Below are 23,683 nucleotides of genomic sequence, written 5' to 3' on the forward strand. Positions count from 1 at the left end.
GTATGAAATAAATAGTATTGTATCCTTCTCTAGGTATTTTTATCCATGACAAAATAATTGAACTAGTATTTAAAACCAAATGTTTTTTTAACAAATGACTTAAAAGTATGTTTGTAATACTCTGGTTTTATACATATAAAGATGTGATTTTAAATTATGGTCATATTAAATATGTGATCACCAATAGTTACAGGAAAATAGTTAAAATTTAATCTCTTTCTTGAAAGGTCCCCCAAGTTATGTACCAGCAACAGCCTTTCTACAGAATGCTGGCCAGGCACATTTGATCAGTCAGTGTGAACAGCTAGAGGGAGAGGTTGGTGCTTTTCTTCAACAGAGGCGGTCAGTTTTACGTGGCTGTCTTGAACAGTTGCATAACTATGCAACAGTAGCTCTTCAGTATCCCAAAGCTGTGTTTCAGAAACACCGAATTGAGCAGTGGAAGACATGGATGGAAGAACTCATCTGTAACATGACCATAGAACGTTGTCAGGATCTCTACGGGAAGTAAGTTGACAGCGCAATGGATTTCCCTAGTAATTTAATCCTTGCTACTTTCAAGATATCTTTATATTAAGCAGGAAATGTAAAACACTAAAGTTTTGTTTTATATTAAAATGCCATAGTCTTTCCAAGGACTGTTTTTTTTTAAGGTGCTATTACAGAAGTTTTAAAAAGATAATAAGAATATCTTTTAAAGTGTGGTCACAGCTTCATCCATGTAGTGACAAAATAGAACTACAAATATTGTTGCTTTATTTTGTGATTAATGGCTGTGCACAGCTCTAGGAAGGTGACTGTCATGGTTTAAAACAAAACCAAACCCTACCCCACCCAGCAGAATTTTGATCATGAAAAGAAGTGCCTGAGACTCCATGAGGTCACTAGGGACTTTGGCATTGTTATCAAATATTACAATGATGGGTGGTTTTAAAAAAAACCTCAAAAGCATAGTGAACTGGTATTTAGTAGCATGGTTGCTGTTTTTTAACGCTAATTGTACTTCTGAAATTAAGAGACTTCTGGCTTGTTGTCCACAAATTGATCCTGAGAATAGATTTTAGTGTTAATGTTGGATTATAATCAAAAGGCAGAAAGGTAGGATGTCCATTGACTTATATCGGTGCTATTCTAAATTTATTGCCAACTCATTCCCTAAAAAATGTTGAAAGGTGACAGTGAAGAAGGAAGACTTTATTTTAACTCAAAAAAAAAATTGCTAGATCAATATATTCAGTGCATCTACTGTATTAGAGATGTTCTGGAAACAAAGGGTCGAATTCTGGCTAATGAAGGGGAAGTGAACTTAAACTCTTCACCTCAATAAAAGGAGATGCATTCAAAACAAAAGCAGTGTTAATTTGCATTTGTATCCTGGCTTAGATCAACTCTCATGATTTCTTTTTGTGCCAAAAGTAAGGGGGGGGGGAAATGTGGATGGACATCATGACTTAGGTCTGGCACTTGTTTAGAAGCAGACTAAAACTGGTTGGGAAGAACCAAAATTTTCAGAAGGGGGGATGGAAATCTTGTGAATTTTTTGCCATCTTTTTTTTTTTTTTTGACCGAGAGACTTGATCTGCACAAGAGCTGTCCGTGCACTCCATGTCAGGAGCCACTGAATGAGTTACAAGTCCATGAATTGACAGAAGAGCCAAAGTAGGGTGGCCATTGTCAACTTTGTTCACATCTAGAATTTGGCCCAAAATATTTGATTCAGTTCCTAGGGAATGGAATGCAGCTTGTTAGAGCATCAGAAAGGAGAACTTGTCATTTTGTTGTCATTTTACAGGTATGAAATGCAGTATGCTCCTCAGCCACCTCCAGCTGTATGTCAGTTCATAACTGCTACAGAAATGACTCTTCAAAGATATGCAGCAGATATAAACAGCAGACTAATCAGACAGGTGGAACGTTTGAAACAAGAAGCAGTCACTGTGCCAGTTTGTGAGGAACAGTTGAAAGAAATTGAACGTTGCATTAAGGTTTTCCTTCATGAAAATGGAGAGGAGGGGTCATTGAGCCTAGCAAGTGTTATAATATCTGCTCTTTGCACCCTTACAAGGTGAGCTGTCTGTTTATAAATATACTATAGGTAGATGATCTCATGATCCCTGGATAGGCTGCCCGCTATGAAACCCTTTTCCAGTCCCCTTAGTGTACCCTTTCAAGTTTCAGGCCTGTGCCTCCACTTCTTTTTGTGTGTGGGTCTTGTGATCCAACCATTGTCTCTGGGTTACAGTCCCCCTGGCTACCAGCTGTGACTAATTCAGGAGATCCAGATGGGGTTGGATACTGCAATGTTTCCCTTTTGGGAGCCTTGTGACTGTATGTGTGTGTAGTAATGCAGAAACAGCTGATTTAAAAAAAGAGCATGATTTATTTTTCCCAAAGATACCCAGTGCTTAGAGAAGTGGATTTAAAATAAGAAACCTACATGTATATTTCCTTACCTAAGCTTTTAACCTCTTAATCCATAGCTCAGGCGAGTCTGGCTTATTCCCCATCTCTGAGTTGGGTGAAACAGTGTGTCCTGCTTGCAGCTTTTCCCCCCAGTCCCTGAATGTCAGTCACTGTCAGCCTTTTCAGTGTCACATCCTGACCAGCCTCTCTGACCATTTCCCCACCTACTTTTCTGCCAGAAGCATCTTTTAAACTGGTCAGGATTTTCTGATCTTTCAGGTTCTCCTTTGATCCCAGTTTAACTTTGGAAGAGTAACTTTAACTTGGATAAAAAGAAAAGGAGTACTTGTGGCACCTTAGAGACTAACAAATTTATTAGAGCATAAGCTTTCGTGAGCTACAGCTCACTTGAAGTGAGCTGTAGCTCACGAAAGCTTATGCTCTAATAAATTTGTTAGTCTCTAAGGTGCCACAAGTACTCCTTTTCTTTTTGCGAATACAGACTAACACGGCTGCTACTCTGAAACCTTTAACTTGGATGGAGCTAGGTGGTCCCCCTCCCATATCACCACACCTGATGGCCCAGCCACTGTTATCTTAATTCCCTTGTAGCTGTCTACCTAAGAGGCTGTCTTATCTGTCTCATTGTTTTACTTTTCTTACCTGGCTCCTCAACATCCTTTTACAGCGTCCTTTGATTTCACTCTATGCATTTAGGCAGGCAGCAATACACAATTGCTGTGAAACAGTCACACAGTATTCATAAGAAATATAACAGACTTTTTCCCAGGTCATCACAGATGACTATAATTCCTTTTTTGGCCAAAAAAGGTAATTTTTTTTACACTTGAGTTATTGACTTTAATTAGAAAATCACATTAAATTTACATATTAATATCAATTTAATATCAGTATCAGAAATCTAAATTACCATATTGTCAAGAATATACTATAAAATATGTTGCCTTCTTTTAAGATCTGTTCCATTCCATGTTTTTATGGCTAGCTTATCAATTTAAGTGGTAGCAAAGTAAACTTAATATGCATTAGCACACGTGCTTTTACTTGTCTAACAGAAATATTGCTTCATTTAGACGTAATCTAATGATGGAAGGTGCTGCATCTAGTGCTGGAGAGCAACTGGTTGATCTGACTTCAAGGGATGGAGCCTGGTTCTTGGAGGAGTTGTGTAGCATGAGTGGGAATGTTACATGCCTCGTGCAGTTATTGAAGCAATGTCATCTGGTCCCACAAGATTTGGACATTCCAAACCCAATTGAAGCATCAGAAGCAGTTCACTTAGCTAATGGAGTTTACATCTCACTTCAGGTGAAGTGTACTTTTATGCCATTGTTTTTTTCCCAAAGACTTCTGTGGAGCCATATAGTTCATTGTGTTCCAGAAAATCTCCTAAAAAAGTATTTATAATTATTTTACATTATCACCAGAAGTCTTTTATCAGGTATTAGTCTTAAATATCCCATTTATTCCCTGACTCTCAACCTATTACGTTTACTATCTTTACTTCATATTTAAATGACTAAAACAAACTATTAATGCAACCCAAAATTTTGAAAAAAGTTACTATTTATTAACCATAATGAGATAGTAACAAATTAGTCAAAATAATAGCTTTATGTCTTGCTGTTGTTTCATATTATTCCATAACCCCTATCACTGGGAGTCCAAAAAGGTTTCCAAATAGTGTTTAAAATTTCTCATTTCTATTTATTTCTAGCTACAGTTTATCCCCCCCCCCCCCCAAAAAAAACAAAAACCACAAGCTGTTTGAAACACTAAAGGAATACTTTACAGGCCTCAGCTCCCAGATGTGGGAAGGGGGAAATTAACTATCTTCATTTTACCTACAGAAGAGTGCTCATAGAAACTTTTGACTTTAAGGGCAACTCTGAATCATATGGACCAATTACTTGGTTTTCACCAGCCATCCATTTGGCTATGACAAGTGTGACTGTTACACTTTTGAGGATTTTGTGTTCCCGAGTCACTTTTCAAAAGCACTCTTTACCCACCTTTATAAAGGGCTTTGAGAGTCTCTGAAGAAAGGTGCTATTATACAAGTGCAAAGCATTAATTCGTGTTTCAGAAGCATGCATATAACTTAATTGCACTGCACACAAATAAGGCCATATTCCTTTTGAGTTCTTGGATGAGACTTGAAAATCTTACTAAACTAAGCTACCTAATCTTTCTTTTGGTGCATCTTGTCTTGTTTTGGAGATGGAGGGCACTGGCTGATGATACCTTGCACAATCTGCTTTAGCCCTCAGATGCATTCTGCTTAGTGAAAATAGTGGTTCTCAAAATGAACTCTCTGTACTACCAGTCATCTGCAGAGCACTTGCAGTTAGTCCTTGCAGAGCTAGTTGGTCACATGGTACTATAACTCCTAATTTCTAGTTGCTAAACAGCAGACAGATAAGCTAAAACTACTTTAAATGTTTTCCAATTATTTTTCCATACAAAATTGATTATTTGCTACAGAGTGGTGGTTCAGTAACCTGCATAAGTCATGAAAAGGTGACAAAGTGGGCAAAAAGACACTTCTTCTAAAATATTGCCTTTACTACTTAATGTTTTAAAATCCATTGGTTTATGTAAAATGCCATCGGTTTAGGACATCTAAATTCAATGTTACAGGGCTTCCTATTCTCAATTTATATGATAAAATATTTGAAGCAAGTTTCTGATCCTTTTGCTAGCCAATAGTCTATTGTCTTCAAACAACCTTTATGTAGGTGGCATAATTTATAATATAAATAAGGCATTGCATATGACACCTAAAAAGGGAAGAAGCTATTTTTTTTCTTATTTTTGCATATTTCTGACAGGAATTGAACTCAAACTTCAGGCAGATCATTTTTCCAGAAGCTCTTAGGTGTTTAATGAAAGGAGAGTACACTTTAGAAAGTATGCTTCATGAACTGGACAATCTTATTGAACAAACAACTGATGGAGTCCCTTTGCAAACGCTGGTTGAATCTCTTCAAGCTTATTTAAGAAATGCAGCTATGGGGCTAGGAGAAGAAACACATACTCATTACATTGATGTTGCAAGGTAAATAGTTTTGTGGTGTGATTCCTTTAGTTCAAATTCAGTGTGTTTTGCCATATTCTAACCCACCATATCCAATTCTTGGTTTGTCTTTAATTTAATTTTGTCTCCTAACAATGAATAATAGTAAAATGAGTATAAATGTGAGATTATGAAAACTTTTATATTTTAATCAACATAAATTAGACATTTGATGTTTGGGGTATTTCCCAAAGTGTACAGGCAACACAAGACCATTCTTTTAGCCAGACACTTTTGTGTTAGAGATTTAAAAGAAAAACTTAGGAAAATATGGAGAGATGAGATTTCAGAAGAGCAAGTGTCTCTAAAATCTGAGAAGGCTGTGAACTGGAGTGAGGAATTCATAATTTTTGCAGTTCCTGCAGCAGCCACTGTTTGAGTTTTCTGTACAAGACTTCCTGGTCAGATAGAATCACCGGTGGCCATAGGTATTTTTGGTCCCAAAAATATTTTAACCCCTTTATCTTTTTTCCTAGAATACTTCATGCTCAGTATGGTGAACTAATTCAGCCAAGAAATGGTTCAGTTGATGAAACTCCAAAAATGTCAGCTGGTCAGATGCTTTTGGTTGCATTTGATGGAATGTTTGCCCAAGTAGAAACTGCATTTGGCTTGTTAATTGAAAAGGTATGGCTTTATTTTTCAAAATATCCTTGAGGCATAAGGCATTTGTAAAACAAGAAATAATCCTTTCCTTACTTTCATTCAGCTAAACAAGATGGAAGTACCTGTCGCTTGGCGTAAGATTGATATAATCAGGGAAGCCCGAAGCACTCAAGTTAATTTCTTTGATGATGATGATAATCGACAAGTTCTAGAGGAGATTTTCTTTCTAAAGAGACTACAGACAATTAAAGAATTTTTCAGACTCTGTGGTACATTTTCTAAAACTTTGTCAGGTAAATATGCATGAATGTAAAAGAAACCATTTTTGTTTTATAGCAATAGGAAACCTCCCTGCTCTACACCATTTTACCTGTGATCCGAGTACAGAATGAAACTAATCTTTTCATATTTTTAATATTTTCAATCTTTAATATTTTTGTAACTTACATATTTTAAGATGCTAGTGTCTAGAACAGGGGTCTCAAACATGTGGCCCGCGGGGTTCTTCCATGCGGCCCGCCAAGCTCCCCACAGCCCCTTCCCTTCCCCAGCGCGCCGCGTCCCCAGCCTACCCCCAGGCCAGGGGTGGGCAAACTACTGTCCCGGGCCAGATCCGGCCCCTCCGGCTTTGGATCTGGCCTGCGGATTTGCCAGCCCTGTGGTGCTGAGTTCCCCATGCCACTCCGGGAAGCGGCGGGCACTGCTTCCCTGCGGTCCCGGGGGAATGGGGAGCAGAGAACTCTGTGAGCTTTTTTGCCTGTGGTTAACTCCCCTGAAGCTCCCATTGGCCGGGAACGGGGAAGTGTGGCCCATGGAAGCTTCGGAGGTACCCACAGGTAAGAACAGCTCACGGAGTTCACTGCTCCCACTTCCCCTGGGGCTGCAGGGAAGCGGTGCCCACCGCTTCCTGGAGCGGCACGGGGCTGGGGCCAGAGCTAGGGAGCCTACCTTGGCCCTGGTGAGCACTGCCATCCCGGAGCCGCTCAAGGTAAGCGGTGCCGGGCCAGAACCCCGAACCCCTCCTGCACCCTGACTCCCTGCCCTGAGCCCCTCCCTGCACCCCAACCCCCTGCCACACCCTGCACTCCCTCCTGCACCCAACCCACTGCTCTGAGCCCCCTGCCACACCCCTACCACACACCCCACACTCCCTCCTGCATCCCAACTCCCTGCCCTGAGCCTCCTGCTGCACCCCGTGGGGGTGGAGTGAGGGGCGGGGGCAGCGTCCCTCAGGCCAACGTACAAGTCCTCATGTTGCCCTCCTGGAGATTTGAGTATGAGACCCCGGTCTAGAAAATAAATGTAAATTCTGTTGTGTAATAATGTTGTTGTCTGTGCAGAAAATAAATGAAATTTTTCTAGATATACAAAATGTTTATATGAAATATTGTTTATTTTTTAAAGGATCAAGTTCACTTGAAGATCAGAACACAGTAAATGGACCTGTGCAAATTGTCAATGTGAAAGCCCTTTATAGAAATTCTTGTTTTAGTGAAGACCAAATGGCCAAACCTATAAAGGCATTTACAGCAGATTTTGTGAGACAGCTTTTAATTGGCCTTCCAAATCAAGCCTTGGGGCTTACCTTGTGCAGTTTCATCAGTGCTCTGGGTGTGGATATCATTGCTCAAGTAGAGGCTAAGGACTTTGGAGCAGAAAGCAAAGTTTCTGTGGATGACCTGTGTAAGAAAGCTGTAGAACACAATATCCAAATTGGCAAGTTCTCACAGTTGGTCATGAACAGGGCAACAGTATTGGCCAGTTCATATGACACAGCATGGAAGAAACATGATTTAGTGCGCAGACTTGAAACAAGTATTTCTTCTTGCAAGACTAGCCTTCAGAGGGTGCAATTGCATATTGCCATGTTCCAGGTAAAACCATATGTAAACTCTTTCCAAATTGTTCATCTAAAAATATGCTTCAGTTATGTCATGCAGGTACATAAAATGCATATTGCTTGTGGAGTGTATAATGAATGTTGATGGTTTTTAGTAGACTTAATTTAGTTTTCAGTTTTTAAATTTTGTTTAATACACAGATGTGGAAGAATAGCATAGCATGCTGGCAGTAGCTTGTGGAGCTAGTTGCTCTCAAGGGTGCAGACATGACCATTTGTAATTTAAGTTTTGGAAATAACCATATATAAACCAGTGTCTGGCAATGCCAGAAGAAGGACCAGAGACATTGGATGTGTTTAATTAGGCCATAAATGTATTTTTAAATGACTGGGAGTACCCGACAGATACAAGTGTATGGTGCAGGTAATTCATTAATCATTTCAGTGTGTACCCGGGAGGCTTCCGTCAGCCCTCTCTCTTACCCATTGTGGTCCTCAATCAACCCGCAGCTTGGACCTCCCCTTCCCCTCTCTGAATAGGGGTAAGAGAGGCTGTAAAGGGAGGGGATTTGTTTTCCTGCCGGTACCAGTCGTAGGAGCCCCAACCTCACCCCTCTCTTTCCCACTCCTTTAAAGGATATCTTCTTTAAATCCTTTAAAACTAATCCATTTTATCTGATCTCTCTATCCCTTCCCTACGGAGTACCTGCACTGGACATCTGTCCCATATTCACATAATGAGTTGCAACATCATAGTCTAATTCCTTTCCTGTTTGCCCAACTAAGCCTCTCCCCACCCCAAACCAGCTGTGTGGAAGCTGGAAAAAAAACACTTGTCCAATCTGGTGATGAGGAGAAAATTCTGTTCCAGCCTCCCGAGAAAGGAGGAACTAGTGCAGTGCCCACAGTGAAAAATCCACACCCTGAGTGACATATTTATACCAACCCAATCCTCCGTGTAGATAGCGCTATCTTGACAAGAGAGTTTCTCCCATCGACATAGCTACCATCTCTTGGGGAGGTGGATTAACTCTGCCAATGGGAGAAGCTCTCCCATCAGCTTCGTAGCATCTTCACTGCGTGCTAAACAGCACAGCTGCACCGCTGTATGTGAAGACAAGCCCTTAATGATTTCTGCTGTGTAGATATTTGGTTGAGTGTAGTATTGTGATAAGTCTTCCTTTTGGAATGTTTTGTATGTTTTAGAAAAGTGGAGTAGGAAATTTTTTTATTTTAAATGAAAATGAGTTTTTTTTAAAAATAATAAGCAATAACAATTAGAAGATTAATTGCTAAACTGTTTCATAGATGTTTTCTCGAATATTCTGTTAACCTGTGATGGGTTAAAAAAAAAAAAGTATAAAGTGTAATCCATTTTCCTTTAGATTAAGGGTACATAGATAAATATTTTCTGAAGGGTTAATAATAAATGGTTAATTTAGTCCAACAGGACAGTACATTATTTATATCCAGGGTGTATAACCATATGTATCACTTTCTACTGATGTTTATAACCATCTATGATGCCTGCTGCTTATATCTGTAACAGTTACCATTTATTAATTGTTTAACCCTTTATAAATATATCCTTGATATAAAATGTAACCATAATGTTAGAATGTCGTCTTATAAAAGTTTAACATTTTTGAAAGAAATGATATAAACTTCAATACAAATATTTTTCCGAAAAAGTGGCAGCATGAAGATCTCCTTATCAGTCGCCCACAAGCCATGTCCATTACTCCTCCACCCCGTTCTGCAATTTTAGCCAGCATGAAAAAGAAACTTCATACGCTCAGCCAGATCGAAGCTTCAGTTGGAACAGTTCAGGTATTTTTTCTTTTTTTTGGGTGTGTTTTTGCAGCATGTATAAATGTGAATTCTTTCTCATTGTGTGGACTGCGTTAGTACATTCCAAAAGCGTCCACCTGTTGCTCACCATAATTCTGGATATTAGCCAATGTGAGCTAACATCTTTTACCTGGCCTTGTTAGTCTGAGTTGCTTTTCTCTGTCCCACCTTTTGCGTAGTATTCCATTACTTCATCCCTCTGCTTCAGCAGACACAGCATTCTCTGCTTGGGATGGCAGGAAATTTGCTCTGACTAAATACCCAAGTATACAAAGCACTTCTCCTGAAGGCTGAGACACTTATCCTTCAAGAGGAAGGGTAGTCCCCATGGGTAGTTTTTTTTTTTTTTTTTTTAAACCAAAGTCTGTTGGTGTTTTTGCAATTTTTGGTTCATCATTTCCTCAATATAGGAGAAGCTAGCAGCACTTGAAGCAAGCATTGAGCAGCGTTTGAAATGGGGCAGGAGGTGCCAATCCTGCATTGGCCCCAGTTCTACAAGATTTTGATGCCACTATTGCGAAAGAAGAAACCTTGTCCTTAAAGAAAGTCAAAGAGCAAGTCAGGTACTATAAGCTATTTCATTGAAAGTTTGTTTCAGCCCTACTGCAGGTAGGATTTGGGAAATCTCTGGTGTCAGTAAGGGCAGCTGACTCTCTTTAGGAATTCCAACTGCTTTTAAATTAGAAAAATTTTATAATGTTATTGTCCATGAATTGACACAGTTGTTACTACTGCCTGCTCTGAGTGCTCTTGTCTAGAAGTAGACTTGCAGATAAAAACCTTGAAGCTTCATTGTGTTTTTATTTGACGTAATATGCAATTTAATTGGGGTGGTTCTCACTTTTTCTACTTTGTAGGTTACTTTCCTCTGCAGTAACATAATTCATTTTGAAGTTTACGCACTAGAACAGCAGAAGCCTTGAGTCTTGATACTGCATTGTTTGAACTTATCAAACGTTGTCAACAAATGTGTTCATTTGCATCACAGTTTAACAGTTCAGTCTCTGACCTGGAGCTACGTTTACTTCAGAGAGTGGTGAGTAAGTTAATGGGGGAGACGGATTGTAAAACACAACATAATTACCAAACTGATGAATGACTTCTCCACTTCATTTTCACGTCTTACTAGTTTGTGTGCCTTGTTTTTAAGCAAGTAAAGGGTATTGGGTTAATCAATTTAGCAGTAACATAAAATGTAAGTACTTGCTATAGTAATTATTGTATCTAGATGGAGGTTTAAATTTCTTTTTTCAGTTGGTACAATCTTGAACATCCTATTGGTAGTTCTGAATGGCATCTCTCAGCTCACAAACAACTAACCCAGGCATGTCTACGCAGAGGGCAGTGCAAACAGAGAAAGAACAACAGATAGAAACAGTTTGTGAAACAATTCAGAATCTGGTTGATAGTATTAAAACTGTGCTCACTGGTCACAACAGACAGCTCGGAGATGTCAAACATCTGCTGAAAGCCATGGCAAAGGTAATGCCCCAAACTTCCATTGTTTTGTTACAGAAGACCTACCTAGTGTTCAAGAAAAAAAAAATTACTGTTTATTCATGTTAGGCTACCTCATGGTATCCCCTAAAATTAAATATTTAATAATGGTGATTCCTGCACACGTACATAGGGTTGAAACAGATTAACACTTTGAGATTAAAGAAATTTTACTCAAGGTTATATTGAGTAAAGGGGTTCAGGTCGGAGTGATACAGGTTGATCATATATTGGTAGACCTAAGGCTTGCCTTTTTTGTACGTAGGTCTCTGTTTCTGTTTTAATCCACACGCTGCGCAACAAACCTTTTAAAATGCTGGACATGTCCAACATTTCCTTTTCAGATTTATCTAACTTGAAGAAAAATTTCTTATATTGAAATTACAGTCACTTATGTACGTGGTGTTGTCATAGGAAAAACCCATCAAAGGCTGTAGAGACAGGGCAACTGCTAAGCTTTTCTATGATGCAGAACAAAGCAAACATGAATCTTAACACCTAGTTTCTTTGTTTGTTTATAGGATGAAGAAGCTGCTCTGGCAGATGGTGAAGATGTTCCCTATGAGAATAGTGTTAGGCAGTTCTTGGGTGAATATAAATCATGGCAAGACAATATTCAGACAGTTTGTTTACATTAGTTCAAGCTATGGGTCAGGTCCCGCAATCAGGAGCATGTTGAAATGCTACAGGAAATAACTTCCACCTGAAAGAACTCAAAACACAGAGTCAAAGGTAAGCTATATCTTTTGTATGGTTGTAGAGAATTTTCTTTTCTGTGTACATATGTAAATAAATTCAGACATATATACCATTCTAGTTCTTTTCCAATCTGTTTGCAGAATTTCACTTCATTTTTACTCAGGTTTTCATTTGGAATTTTCAAGCAGCATACTATAGCTGAATGTATAAATATTTATGGACTTTATTATGTTTCCTAGTGTCTACAATAATCTAGTGAGTTTTGCATCACCCTTAGTCACGGATACATCAAATGAATGTTCAAGCCCAACATCAGCTACTACTTATCAGCCAACCTTTGCTGCAGGTAACATTTGGGAAAGTATCAAATCAAACATGATAGAGAATTTTTTAAAAATAATAGGAAAATAAAGGACTAAATTTCTACAGGTGTACTGTTTTGGCACACTTCCTACACCTATTTCTGAAAGAGAAAAAAATCAAACTTGGTGGAACAGGTATTTCTCTCAGACTACGTGTGTGTATACCAAGTATTAATTAAAAATATTAGTTTTAGCCAAACTATGTTTGAACTGTTAGTCTGAAAAGGACAGTTCTTAAATAGCTGATCGAGTTTTCATTCAGACTTTCCAAATTTTTGTCGGGGTTGAAAATAAGCATGACAAATTCTATACTAAGCCTAATTTTTTTTTGAAAATTAACATTGATCTGCCTTGTAAACCATTTCTACAGCTTCCTTCAGTCCATTCTGCACGCACAGTTCAATAGTAATGTACATTCACAGCAGATGTGTGTGCTGTAGGCATCTGGAGGTGACTGCAAGCAACTTAGACCAGGCTGTCACACAAATGGCCCAGTTAAGAAAAGTTCTGGAGTGCCACATTCTCCTCAGGCCTGTGGGGTAGAGGAGCATATGGAGAAAAGGTGGATGGGAAACCAAAAGGCCAGTAATCTGCTTAGCTAGTAAAGGTGAAGCTGCCTTGAGAGACAGGTAGCTCCAGGCTGGGTGCAGAAGAAAGAAGGGGAGGATGGGAAAGGTCATAGGAGCTGGAGAGAGGAGGCAAAGAAGGCAAAATCAGAGACTTAAGGGGCAGAAGAGAGCAATATGCCGAGGCTAATGCAGCTGTTTAGTAGTTGGACAGGATTTGTGGATGGATGAGAAGGCCAATTTACAATTTTTTAAAAAATATCTATTTAGTGTCAGGAATCCAAATCCCAGGGCTATGGAGTTGAATTTGCTTATTCATTCATATGCTAGTTGTTAATGGGCTACTAATCACTCTCCGGCTACTAATCATCTCCCAGGAACTTGTTTTAGAGAACTAGCAAGTTACTGACCTGTTTATATATATTTCCTCTTATTTAGAATTTTAATTTTTACATTTAAATTTGAGTGTAAAACAAATCAGTTTTAGTAATACTTTTCTATATTCTGTTGCTCAAATGATTAAACATTTCTTTACAGCAGTGCGTAGCAATACAGGACAGAAGACCCAGCCAGAGGTCATGTCCGCAGAATGCAAGAAAGCCAGTTCAGAAAAATCTTGCTACGTCAGCAGATACTCCTCCAAGCACGGTTCCAGGAACTGGCAAAAGTGTCGCCTGTAGTCCTAAAAAAGCCGTCAGGGACCCTAAAACAGGAAGGGTAAATAGTGGAGTAAAAATTGTTGTAAAATGTGTTAACGTGCTCCTATATGTACTGTTAAATGTAGCTGATGGTTTGAATTTGCATTTTTAGCAGTGCAAGAAAGGAATTCATATGCAGTTAGTGTCTGGAAGCGAGTCAAAGCCAAGTTAGAGGGCCGAGATGTGGATCCCAACAGGAGAATGTCTGTTGCTGAACAGGTGAGTTGAATTTCATAAAAGTTTAAGTACCAGTCCTTGTTAACAATACTTGTCAATAAATGATCAGTTTACTTATTTATCTTTCTTTAAAGCTTGACTGCAAAACTGAAACCTACAGTGAGTGGTTTTAGGATTGGTTAATCCACACTGGAATATTGTGCTCTGTCCTGGTTGTTTAATGAAAAGAGGGTCAGTGGGAGGGATAAAATGGGAATCAGTATTGCTACACTAGATCTAGTTTGGGAGAGCAGGAAGAGGGGCGTGTGATAGTGAACAACAAATAAGACGTGCCTTTGCAATACAGTGTCGGAGCAAAAGCACCCACTGCAAGTTTAGGCTATATATGCAGAGAGTCACTGCAGAGTAGGAAGGCTCTGGTGTAAAGTGCATCTGTAATATTCCATCTAGTTTTTACTGAACATCGTGCTGCCTATGTCATATATATTTACTTTAGTGACCCAAAAGTTCTCATTCTTGTTAGCTCTGCAGAGCCAACACAACTAAGTGTGAACTATATTGTATTCCTTTTTTCATGCATCAGAATTGTTGTCTTTTGTGCATAGCTTTGCAACTCCATGTCTTGAATGAGTAACATAAAGGGCATAATTTCCCTGTGAATTTCAGCATTACAAACAAATGCTTAATTTTACACACGTAAGTAGTGCCATTGAAGTCAATGGAACCTATCTAGTTCAAACAGGAATTCAAGGAAGTCCTATGGCCTGCTATGCAGGAGGTGCTGGATGATTGTAATCATTTCTGGCCATGTAATTTATGTATATATGAAAAGCTGAGCATGTTCTTAAATGTTTGCAGCACTGGGGCTTTAAAGAGGATACTTGGTCTTTCCTTTCTTGAAACTTTTGTATAATAGGCAGCAGGTTTAAAACAAACAAAGGAAGTACTTCACACAACACAGTCAATCTGTGGAACTGTTTCCAGGGGATGTTGTGAAGGCCAAAACTATAGCAGGGTTCAAAAAGAATTGGATAAGTTCATGGAGGATAGGTCCATCAATGACTATTAGCCAAGGTGGTCAGGGATGAAACACCATGCTCTGGGTGTCCCTAGCTTCTGACCGCCGGAAGTTGGGAGTAGACGACACAGGATGGATCATTGAATGATTGCCTGTTCTGTTCATTCCTTCGAAGCATCTGGCACTGGCTGCTGTCGGAAGACAAGATACTGGGCTAGATGGTCCATTGGTCTGATCCTGTATGGCCGTTCTTATGTAACTTTGAATGAATAAATTAATTGAATAATTAAAATTTACTTAGAAATTCACTACAAAAGTTTCTAAATGTTAAGGCCTAGTCAGCAAGTACTTTTAACAGTTAACTATGATATGAAAATGCATTCAGTTGCACTAGTTTTAATAACTGTTATTTATTTATCTCTTTAATAGGTTGACTTTGTGATTAAGGAAGCAACTAATCTAGATAACTTGGCTCAGCTGTATGAAGGTTGGACAGCCTGGGTATGAATAGGAAGAAAGCAGATCAGTCTGGTTCAGCAAGGTCAGACATCCACCAGAATCAACTCGGCCTCAGGCATCCATAGCTGCACCACAGCCGGTGGTGATGCATACTGGGGTTTCATCTGAGGAAACCTAGGAAATCTCGGTGCACTGGGAAGTGAATCCTGCAGGATAGCTGCACTCAGGGATATGCTAAACACAATGGTCTGCAACCCCCCAGGGTCAAGGGTGAAAGCTCACTGCCTGAACAACACGGTTGTCTTTCTGCTACAGAAGAACTGCAAACGTGTCAGGGGGTTAGCTGCAGAAAAGAAATCGGAATGCTACAAACCGCGGAGTGATTGGAACTCAATTCCACCTGACCCAGTGAACAATTCAGGAAACATCAAACCCTGTTCAAAGAAAAACAGAAAAAATGGGGCCGTGAAGAAATCACAACAAAGGGAGATTTGATGCATTTAGATTCTTGTTACTCTTGTTGGTTGGCAACAGTGCTGTTGAGTTGACCAGTTAGTATAAAAAGGCTACAAGATATGAACTTCAGAAATGGACTGAAAGCAAGAGCGGTATCAGATGCACACTACATTGGAAGAACTTCTGAGATAGAAGAAAAAGCCTTTTGTGTCTTCCCTTCCCCCCCCCCCCTTGTCCCGCCTCCTTGGCTTATTCTTGTAGTTTAGGTGTACTTCCAATATACTTTTTATTTCAATCCTTGTATTTCACAGTTTAGTCAAATTAACATAATTTTTGTTTGGTAAACAGGAAATTTTCCAAAAGCACTGAAAATATTGAACATTCATTGATTATTTCTGAGTTGGCTGATCAAATGCAAAATGTAATTTTGGTTACTTTAAAATCATTTCTGTGATTTTTATCATGTACAGTTTCTCAAGATTGTCACTGTGCATTTAAAAGTAATGAATCTAGCAGGCATTTGATTTAATGTGCACTTCCCTCTGCTTGCAGTGTACACTTTTTTGTAATTCAGAATTGTCCTTCAAATCTCATTCTACTGTGATTGCTGTAGTTTCTTTGGTAAAATGTAGCTAATCCAATGTAATCTTTACCTTTTTAAAAACCAGGATAGAGTATCTAGTAGAGTTTTACATTGTTGATGACAGATAAACAAACAATAAAGTGATGTTCTGGTGGAGGTAGAGTGATATGCTTTTTAATTCACTTTCTTAATACTTTAATTTACACTTGTAAATTATTGTGCTTCAGTTTACTGTGGTTTTCAGGACCTATACATATAATATTAAAATGAAGGACTATCCAATTTTTGTTCAACTTATTTGAAAAGATTTGTGCAAAGTAATTTTTGCTTTGCCATAGGACTTCAGTAGATGATGGTTCAATAATGCATTGATGATTAATTTCTTACCATCAAGATTTACTTAAATTAAGCTTTGCACTCAAAGTGTGGTTTTGGTCGGAAAAGTTTCTATAAAAATGGCATCTACTTAACAGATCTATATCCAGTTTGTACTGTCATATCTGCCTATTGATTAAAATATTTTTTTCCACTGTTTTATTCTTTAGACTATATTGACTATGCCATACTATGGAAGAGAAGAGCTGGTTCTTTTTCTGGCTCATGCACTTAGCACAATTCTGTTCCAATTACAGAATCTATTACTAATGGTAATGTCCAAGACAGAAAGGACATTGCTTGACCCTCTGATCCCAGATTCTCTATTTGTAAACTTAGCAAATCTGGTATGAAAGCCATTAAAAGATGATAAACTTGGAATTCCATTTTAACCACGTAGAACTTTAGAACTTGTGCCATTTTAGCCACTTTTCAGAGTAAAAACACACTTTAAATACTGAGCTACCCAAAATGATTATTTTAAATCAAAATGTAATCATAATTAAAAATCTTGGGCCAAGTTCACCACTTGCATGAGCTGACACAATTTTCATTGACGTTAATGGAGTTGCACTTGCTTCTGTGAGTGGAGAGCTTAGCCCTTTAGCTAGATTAGTGATTATCAAATAACACAAATTAACAGGCATAGTAACAGAAGAACATACATTATTTTACATATTTACCGTGTGTTACCTGTTCTGCCTTCTCAGTAGGTCCTAGGCAGATCTGCGTTCACTCTCCTTTTGCCAATCTTTCATGGACATACGCTTTAAGTGTAAGATATTCCAACAAAACTATGGCCTTTTATGCATTCTGATTGCCTGACTAGGTGTAGGGAAGTCACAGGCTGTTTATTGACAAATGCATTCCAATATCAATGCTTTCGAAACTCTCTGCCATGACATGTATTGCAAGTAATACAGTGTTTGAATGTTAAAGCAAAGAAGATTCGTATGCCTAACAAGACACTCACACTGTTAGTCCATTTTACTTTTTCTCCACTTTCAAATAACCTTACAATCTGTATTGGAGCACCATAGTAATAAGACTGTATTATACATGCTGTTTTATTTCTTGGAAGCTGGGGGAGGGGGAAGGTTAAAGCACTCACCTGTGGCTCATGTATTATACCTCTGCTATCCAGAAATGAAACGCTTGTGTGGAGATGGGTTCTTTATTGCCTAACTGAATAAAGTTTAAAAAGAAAATCAGCTTGTATTCTTGGTTTCCTTCGATGGTATTCTAAATTACTTCTGTTTTTGTAAGTTGTAGGGAGAGGAACAAAATTAAATCATCTTAAATAGCCAGCAAGTGCCAGATGTAGGCCTTTAGAATTAAGCATATGTATAACTTTGACTTCAGTAGGACTTCTCACATGCTAAGTTTTTGTAGTATTGGAGCCTCAACGAACTGGGGTTATAAACATTTTTCTTGGTAAATATGCAGATTCAGTATAAAGTTAGGTAAACCTGAAGTGCAATCTGTGAACAGTAGAATCTGTTTATAAATTAGATCTTAATAGAGGGCTTAATCTAATTACATTTTTTAAAAGATGAGACAGTTTTATGAGCTGGATGAAACTATGTTATGGGCTGAGTTTAAACCTCCAAGCTAATGCATAAACCAGTCCTCCATTTAAGATAGTTGTAAGAGACAGTTAAGGGGCCACACCTAAAACAAAGCCTAAAAGAGTCTGTCCAGAAACTAGCACCAAGGGGGTAGAGGGATTGACTGGGTATTATGACCAAATGGTTGTAGGTGTGGGTGTAAGAGAACACAGAAAGAAACTAGGAACAGATAAGACTGCAAGAGGAAAAAAAGCAAGAGACAAGCAATAGTCTGTGAGTACCATGTGACTATGGAAAAAACTAGAGAGCTTTTGGGTTTGGGTTTGTAGAGGTTTGGGGGTTGGGGCTGGTAAACTATGAAACTGCTCCTTTTTGTTCTTGGTTCCTTCTGCATTCAGAGACATGAGACTTTGTAAATAAACAAGAATGCATCAAAGAAATGTGACTACCCCCAATTTCTATATCCCCAGGGTCCTGAACTTTGACTAGTTGCTCAGTTCAAAAGGGGCTTCACTGTTGTCAGGAGTAGGATTCATTTTTTCAAGGAGAGAGATTGTGAGCTGGTATCCTGTTGAACCAAGATGGACCAAATAAATGGAGTTGCTTGTGGAAATCAGAAACGGCCAGCAGGATTTAAAACAAGACCTAAAACAGGAACTGGAGACTTTGCCAATGGAATTAAAACAAGATCTGGAGGTTTCCCAGAAAGGGCTCAGAGATGGCTTGCAGGCTGAGATGAGATCCCTGTTTGGAGCAGCAGCTACAAAGTGCCAGGACAGATTGAGGAAACCCAGCTGCAACACACCCAGGATGGAATGGTGAAACAGATTGATGAGGTGATCAATAATCTGACTACCATAGACCAGAAGTTTTTCCACAAAATAATGCAGACCAAAAAGGCTTTGTCCAGTTTGGAACTTGCTAAGATGAACTGCAGTAAGAACTTGAGCTGAAAATTCAGCTACAGAAGGAAATCAGTCACTCACTGACCATAGTGGAAGATAACGACCTGAATAAGGAATTGAGCCAACCAGAAGACTTGGATAAGACCAGACATTTACAATGGTTTTCTACCCCATTTGTAACCCACATATGCCCTGAGGGGAGAGATCAGGTTGTCTCAGCTCAAATGATGCAAAAGCCCCACTATCTTTGAGGGGAAAACTCTCTTGGAGACTTATTTGGCTCAGTTCAACATTATAACTCGAATGACTGAGAAGAGGGACAGAAAGGGGTGGTTATTAGCCACCAATTTAGGTGGCCCAGCTCTTATTGTGTTGCAGAACCTAAGCCCAGAAAAGAGACATTGACATAAAGCTGCCAGAGTTAGTATATCACTTGGGCATGAGCACACATGGCTACTTTGTTGGCACTGTGTGTGTGCACCACGAGTGCTTGTGTCAATGCACAGGTAGGTATTCCAGTGCCACTCACCACTACCTGGCACATTCTTGGGAAATTTTCACAATGCATTTTGGGGCAGAACCAAGTAGCACAGCAGTGACTAGGATCAAGGGATCAAGTTCCCATCTTATAACTTTTTCTATCCCATAATGCCATCCAAAATTGCAACGGGGGAAAAAAGGAAAGAAAGCTAACCAGTAGCCTGTGAGCACAATGACCCCCAGAGAAAGTTTTTTGGGTCTGGTGTTGGCTAATGTGGTTTGGGGAGCTGGTAAGCTAAAAACTTATCCTTTTTTATTGGTTCCCTCTGCATACAGAGATACAGGGCTTTGTACATTCCTTGTAAATAAACAAGATAGCATTAAATAAATACCTAGCTATCACAAATTTCTGTTTCCAACTGAAAACCCACAAAGCCGTGAACTTTGATTACCCACTTGGATCAAAAAGGGCCAACAATAGCATATCTTTTGATACAAAGCCATATACATAAACTATGGAATAATCCTTTAACAAAACTGACATTCAATACCTAATTTTTCCTGAGGGCCCATACTAAAAGAACAGAATTATTTTCTGCAGGTTGGAAAAGCTGTTTGGCTTTGCTATGCAAAATCAGAATTAAAAATGTTATTAAAGCTAATGTTAAATTTATATAATACACAGGTTAAGAAAATAGTGTCTGTACACCTGGGTATAGTGCTTAGATTATGCACAAATACAAAGTTTGTTTTAAAAGTCATAAGATACATATAGTACATGATCAGCAATAACCCAAATTGAGGTGAATATAATTTTAACAATACAGTTTAAATATTAGAATCCGAATACTCGGGTACCTCACTCATGAAAAGTTGTACAGAGTTCGATGTGGAAAGGCAAATATATTAGAGTGAAGATTGTCCCTCAGTAATAGAATTTAGGGTAGGTTGTCTATTTAGAAAATACACTCCATCACGTGCACTTTCCTCAGCTAAGATAATTGGAGCCGTACTTTGTAACTCGTGAGAATTTTACCCATGGGTTTTATCTTCAGTAAACTGGCCATTAAGCCACCATTTTCAGGTCCTCGTGAATTAATTTCTCATAAAAGTTAAATTCCAAGTGGCTTTGTAGTTTTCAGTTGTAACACAAATATTGATAGTGGAACTTTAGTACAGGAAAAAGCTACAGTACCAGTTCCAAGTCTAATGTGAATTAGCGTTGTAAGTTCACATAGATGGAGGAAGTATTAGTCCAGTGGTTAGGTTGCTAACCTTGGATTTGGGAGACCCTGACTCAATTCCTTACTCTGCCTGTGTGACCTTGAATAAGTCTCTTAGTCTCTTCGTTCCCCATCTGTAAAATTGGGATAGTACTTCCCTACCTCCCAGGGATGTTATTAAGATAAATACGCTACAAGATTGTGAGGTGCTCAGCTACTGTGGTAATGGGGCCCATAATATACAACCTTAAATATACGTGATGAAACTGATAAAAATATCAAGTCATAAAACTCAAGGTAAAATTATGAAGTTGTGAACACGTTTTCCAGTAATCAAACTTGCCTTTGCTAAACCAATATCTACTTTTTTCCTTTTCCTTTAATGCTTTGTAGGTGCTTCATGATCTTTTGCCTATTTTAGCTTTCCTTCTTGACTATCTGGATCAATAGGAAAGACCCTTTAATGCAGCTGTATTAGCAATTTTACATACATATTTAATAAAAAATAATTTTTGTTGATCCCTGGTAGTTAAGTTGTCTGGAGTGCCTTGTTGGTCCTGTTTCCCAGTGCATGGTTGTACTGTACTGCCCTGGTGGACTAATAGCTTGAAAAGCTGTTACATTTTCACCAGTCTAGTCTTCAGTCTTAACATGTAAATATCCTAAAACATTTAATCTATGATTAACAGCCGTGACATACTTTTAACCCCATAAGTGAAGATGATCAGTTAGGGGCTAACATGCCCTATTAATTATCCCCACGGTTATACAGTAATTCTCAACTTCCTTTGAAATCTAGTCAAAATTAGGTTTTTGTTATCAATGGGGTTTTATACTAGTCTTGTAGGAAACTAAGAAAAGGTAGCATGGTCTGCTGGAGAGGCACCACGCTGGGAGTCAGGAAACCTTGGTTCTATGCTCAACCTTGCCATTAACTTACCATAGTGCCTTCATGGCAAGTCACTTAAACTCTCTCTGACTTCCATTTCCTTATCTATAAAATGGATATAATATTTACTCTTTTAGGTGAAATGCTCTGAAATCTATAGATGAAAAGCACTATAAGTGCTAAGTATTACTTTTAAAAAACTTTGTAGCCAACAGGGTGGTAAGCGGGCATTTTGAGGGTGCACTCAAGGGCAACCTGCCAGCCTGTGTCCTGGATCCTGCTTCCCGGCATTTCTCCAACCACCTGTCCCCTTTCCTCCCCGCCTGGGACTCTATGACTTTGGACCGTTGGGTCCTCAGCACTGTGGCTCAGGGTTATACCCTCCAGTTTTTCTGTCCCCCCTCACATTCCCCTTCCCTGTCCCTCTTCAGGGACCCCTCTCATGATAGTCTGCTTATGCAGGAGGTCCCTTTAAATTACAGGGGCAGGGGTTTTTACTTCTGTTACTTTCTAATCCCAAAGCGGGTCTAAGGCCCATCCTGGACCTGCAAGATCTCAACAAATGCCTCAAGAAGTTGAAGTTTTGCATGGTCTCCCTGGTTTCCATTATCCCTTCCCTGGATCCAGGAGTCAGGTACGCTGCCCTCTATTTGAAGGACGCTTACTTTCACGTATCGACATTCCACAGGCACAGACGTTTCCCACATTTCATGGTGCGATCCGCTCACTACCAGTTTGCGGTGCTCCTGTTCGGCCTGGCGACAACCCCAAGAGTGCTTACAAAGTGCATGTCGGTGATGGTGTCTTACCTCAGGCATCGGGGTTTCCAGATTTACCCTTACCTCGACAATTGGCTGTGAGGCATTTAACCACCGCCGAGTACGCAGCGTCCAGTGAGGCTTGTAAAGAGGTCCATGCCACTGCCTTGCCCTCCTCCACTATCGCTCCAAACTCCTCCCTGGACTCTGTTGGCACGAACTCCTTGAACCTGAGCATCAAGTTCCGGGAGTTGAAGCTATACTGTCTCAGAATTGCCTGCTGATTGGCAATCCTGAGTTAGGAACCCCTCCACCCCCTCTATCAAGTACACCTTACGCTCAAAGAAGTCCAGGCACTTGGCATCCTTGGACTTAGGCGCTGGAGCTTGTTGCCCTTGCCTCTCCTTCTCGTTCACTGCTGCAACCACCAATGAACAAGACTGTAGGTGTGTGAAGAGGTATTGTACCCCTTCGATGGAATGAAGTATTTCCTCTCAACGTACTTGGCGGTGGGAGGGATGGAGGCCGGGGTCTGCCAGACGGTCTTGGCATTGGCCTGTATGGACTTAATGATGGGCAGAGCCACCCTTGAAGGATCTTCCAGGGGCAAGATGTTAACCATCGGGTCCTCCAACTCCACAACCTCGTTGGCCTGCAGACCCATGTTGTGCATTACCCTGCAAAGGAGGTCCTGGTGGGAGCAGCTGTCTATGGAGGGGGGTCCGGAGACAGAAGTGCTTGCAACGGCCTCGTCTGGGGAGGACGATGAGGAGGCTAATGGGGGAACAGGGTCCTCCTGCTTTTCAGGGACCTCCTGTCCTGTCCTGCTGGCTCAACCAGGAAGACCAGGGTCCTGCTCAGGAACTGGAGTTGGAGTTGGTTCCATGGGGGGTGGGGCACGGGCACGGCACCTCCTCTGCACCCCTAGGGGTGGGGCGACTGGCGGTAGCCTCCAGCACCTGCGGTTCAGAAGTGGCCGATTGGGAGCCTTCAGACTGGGCGCCCTGGGCTTGGTGGTACGCACAGGGGGTTCAAAATGGCCACTGCGCTGGTCCCTGCCACTGAACAGGCCATGGTCCTGCTTCCACCTTAGAGCATTCACGGCCCAACCAGTACCATCCCCACTCGGAGTATCTAGATCCCGTCTCCGCGTCTGAAGATCGGGATCTGGAC

General features: G+C 39.9%; 1 protein-coding gene across 1 annotated transcript in view; it reads left to right on the plus strand.

Moving 5' to 3' along the window:
- SMG1 (SMG1 nonsense mediated mRNA decay associated PI3K related kinase) overlaps positions 1–17,898 on the plus strand; it is a 121,864-nt gene extending 103,966 nt beyond the window's left edge. Inside the window, 24 exon segments of the mRNA XM_038418662.2 lie at positions 228–507; positions 1,793–2,065; positions 3,498–3,732; positions 5,256–5,482; positions 5,977–6,127; positions 6,210–6,399; positions 7,511–7,980; positions 9,639–9,776; positions 10,208–10,255; positions 10,257–10,311; positions 10,314–10,360; positions 10,655–10,688; positions 10,691–10,841; positions 11,052–11,119; positions 11,122–11,279; positions 11,816–11,915; positions 11,918–11,952; positions 11,954–11,996; positions 11,999–12,026; positions 12,233–12,339; positions 13,459–13,505; positions 13,507–13,645; positions 13,732–13,838; positions 15,244–17,898. Of these exon segments, the coding sequence (XP_038274590.1) occupies positions 228–507; positions 1,793–2,065; positions 3,498–3,732; positions 5,256–5,482; positions 5,977–6,127; positions 6,210–6,399; positions 7,511–7,980; positions 9,639–9,776; positions 10,208–10,255; positions 10,257–10,311; positions 10,314–10,360; positions 10,655–10,688; positions 10,691–10,841; positions 11,052–11,119; positions 11,122–11,279; positions 11,816–11,915; positions 11,918–11,952; positions 11,954–11,996; positions 11,999–12,026; positions 12,233–12,339; positions 13,459–13,505; positions 13,507–13,645; positions 13,732–13,838; positions 15,244–15,321 (3,209 nt within the window). The 3' untranslated portion in view covers positions 15,322–17,898.
- The last annotated feature ends 5,785 nt before the right edge of the window (positions 17,899–23,683 follow it).

Source organism: Dermochelys coriacea, chromosome 10 (genome assembly GCF_009764565.3).
Source record: "Dermochelys coriacea isolate rDerCor1 chromosome 10, rDerCor1.pri.v4, whole genome shotgun sequence".
Classification (NCBI taxonomy): domain Eukaryota; kingdom Metazoa; phylum Chordata; order Testudines; family Dermochelyidae; genus Dermochelys; species Dermochelys coriacea.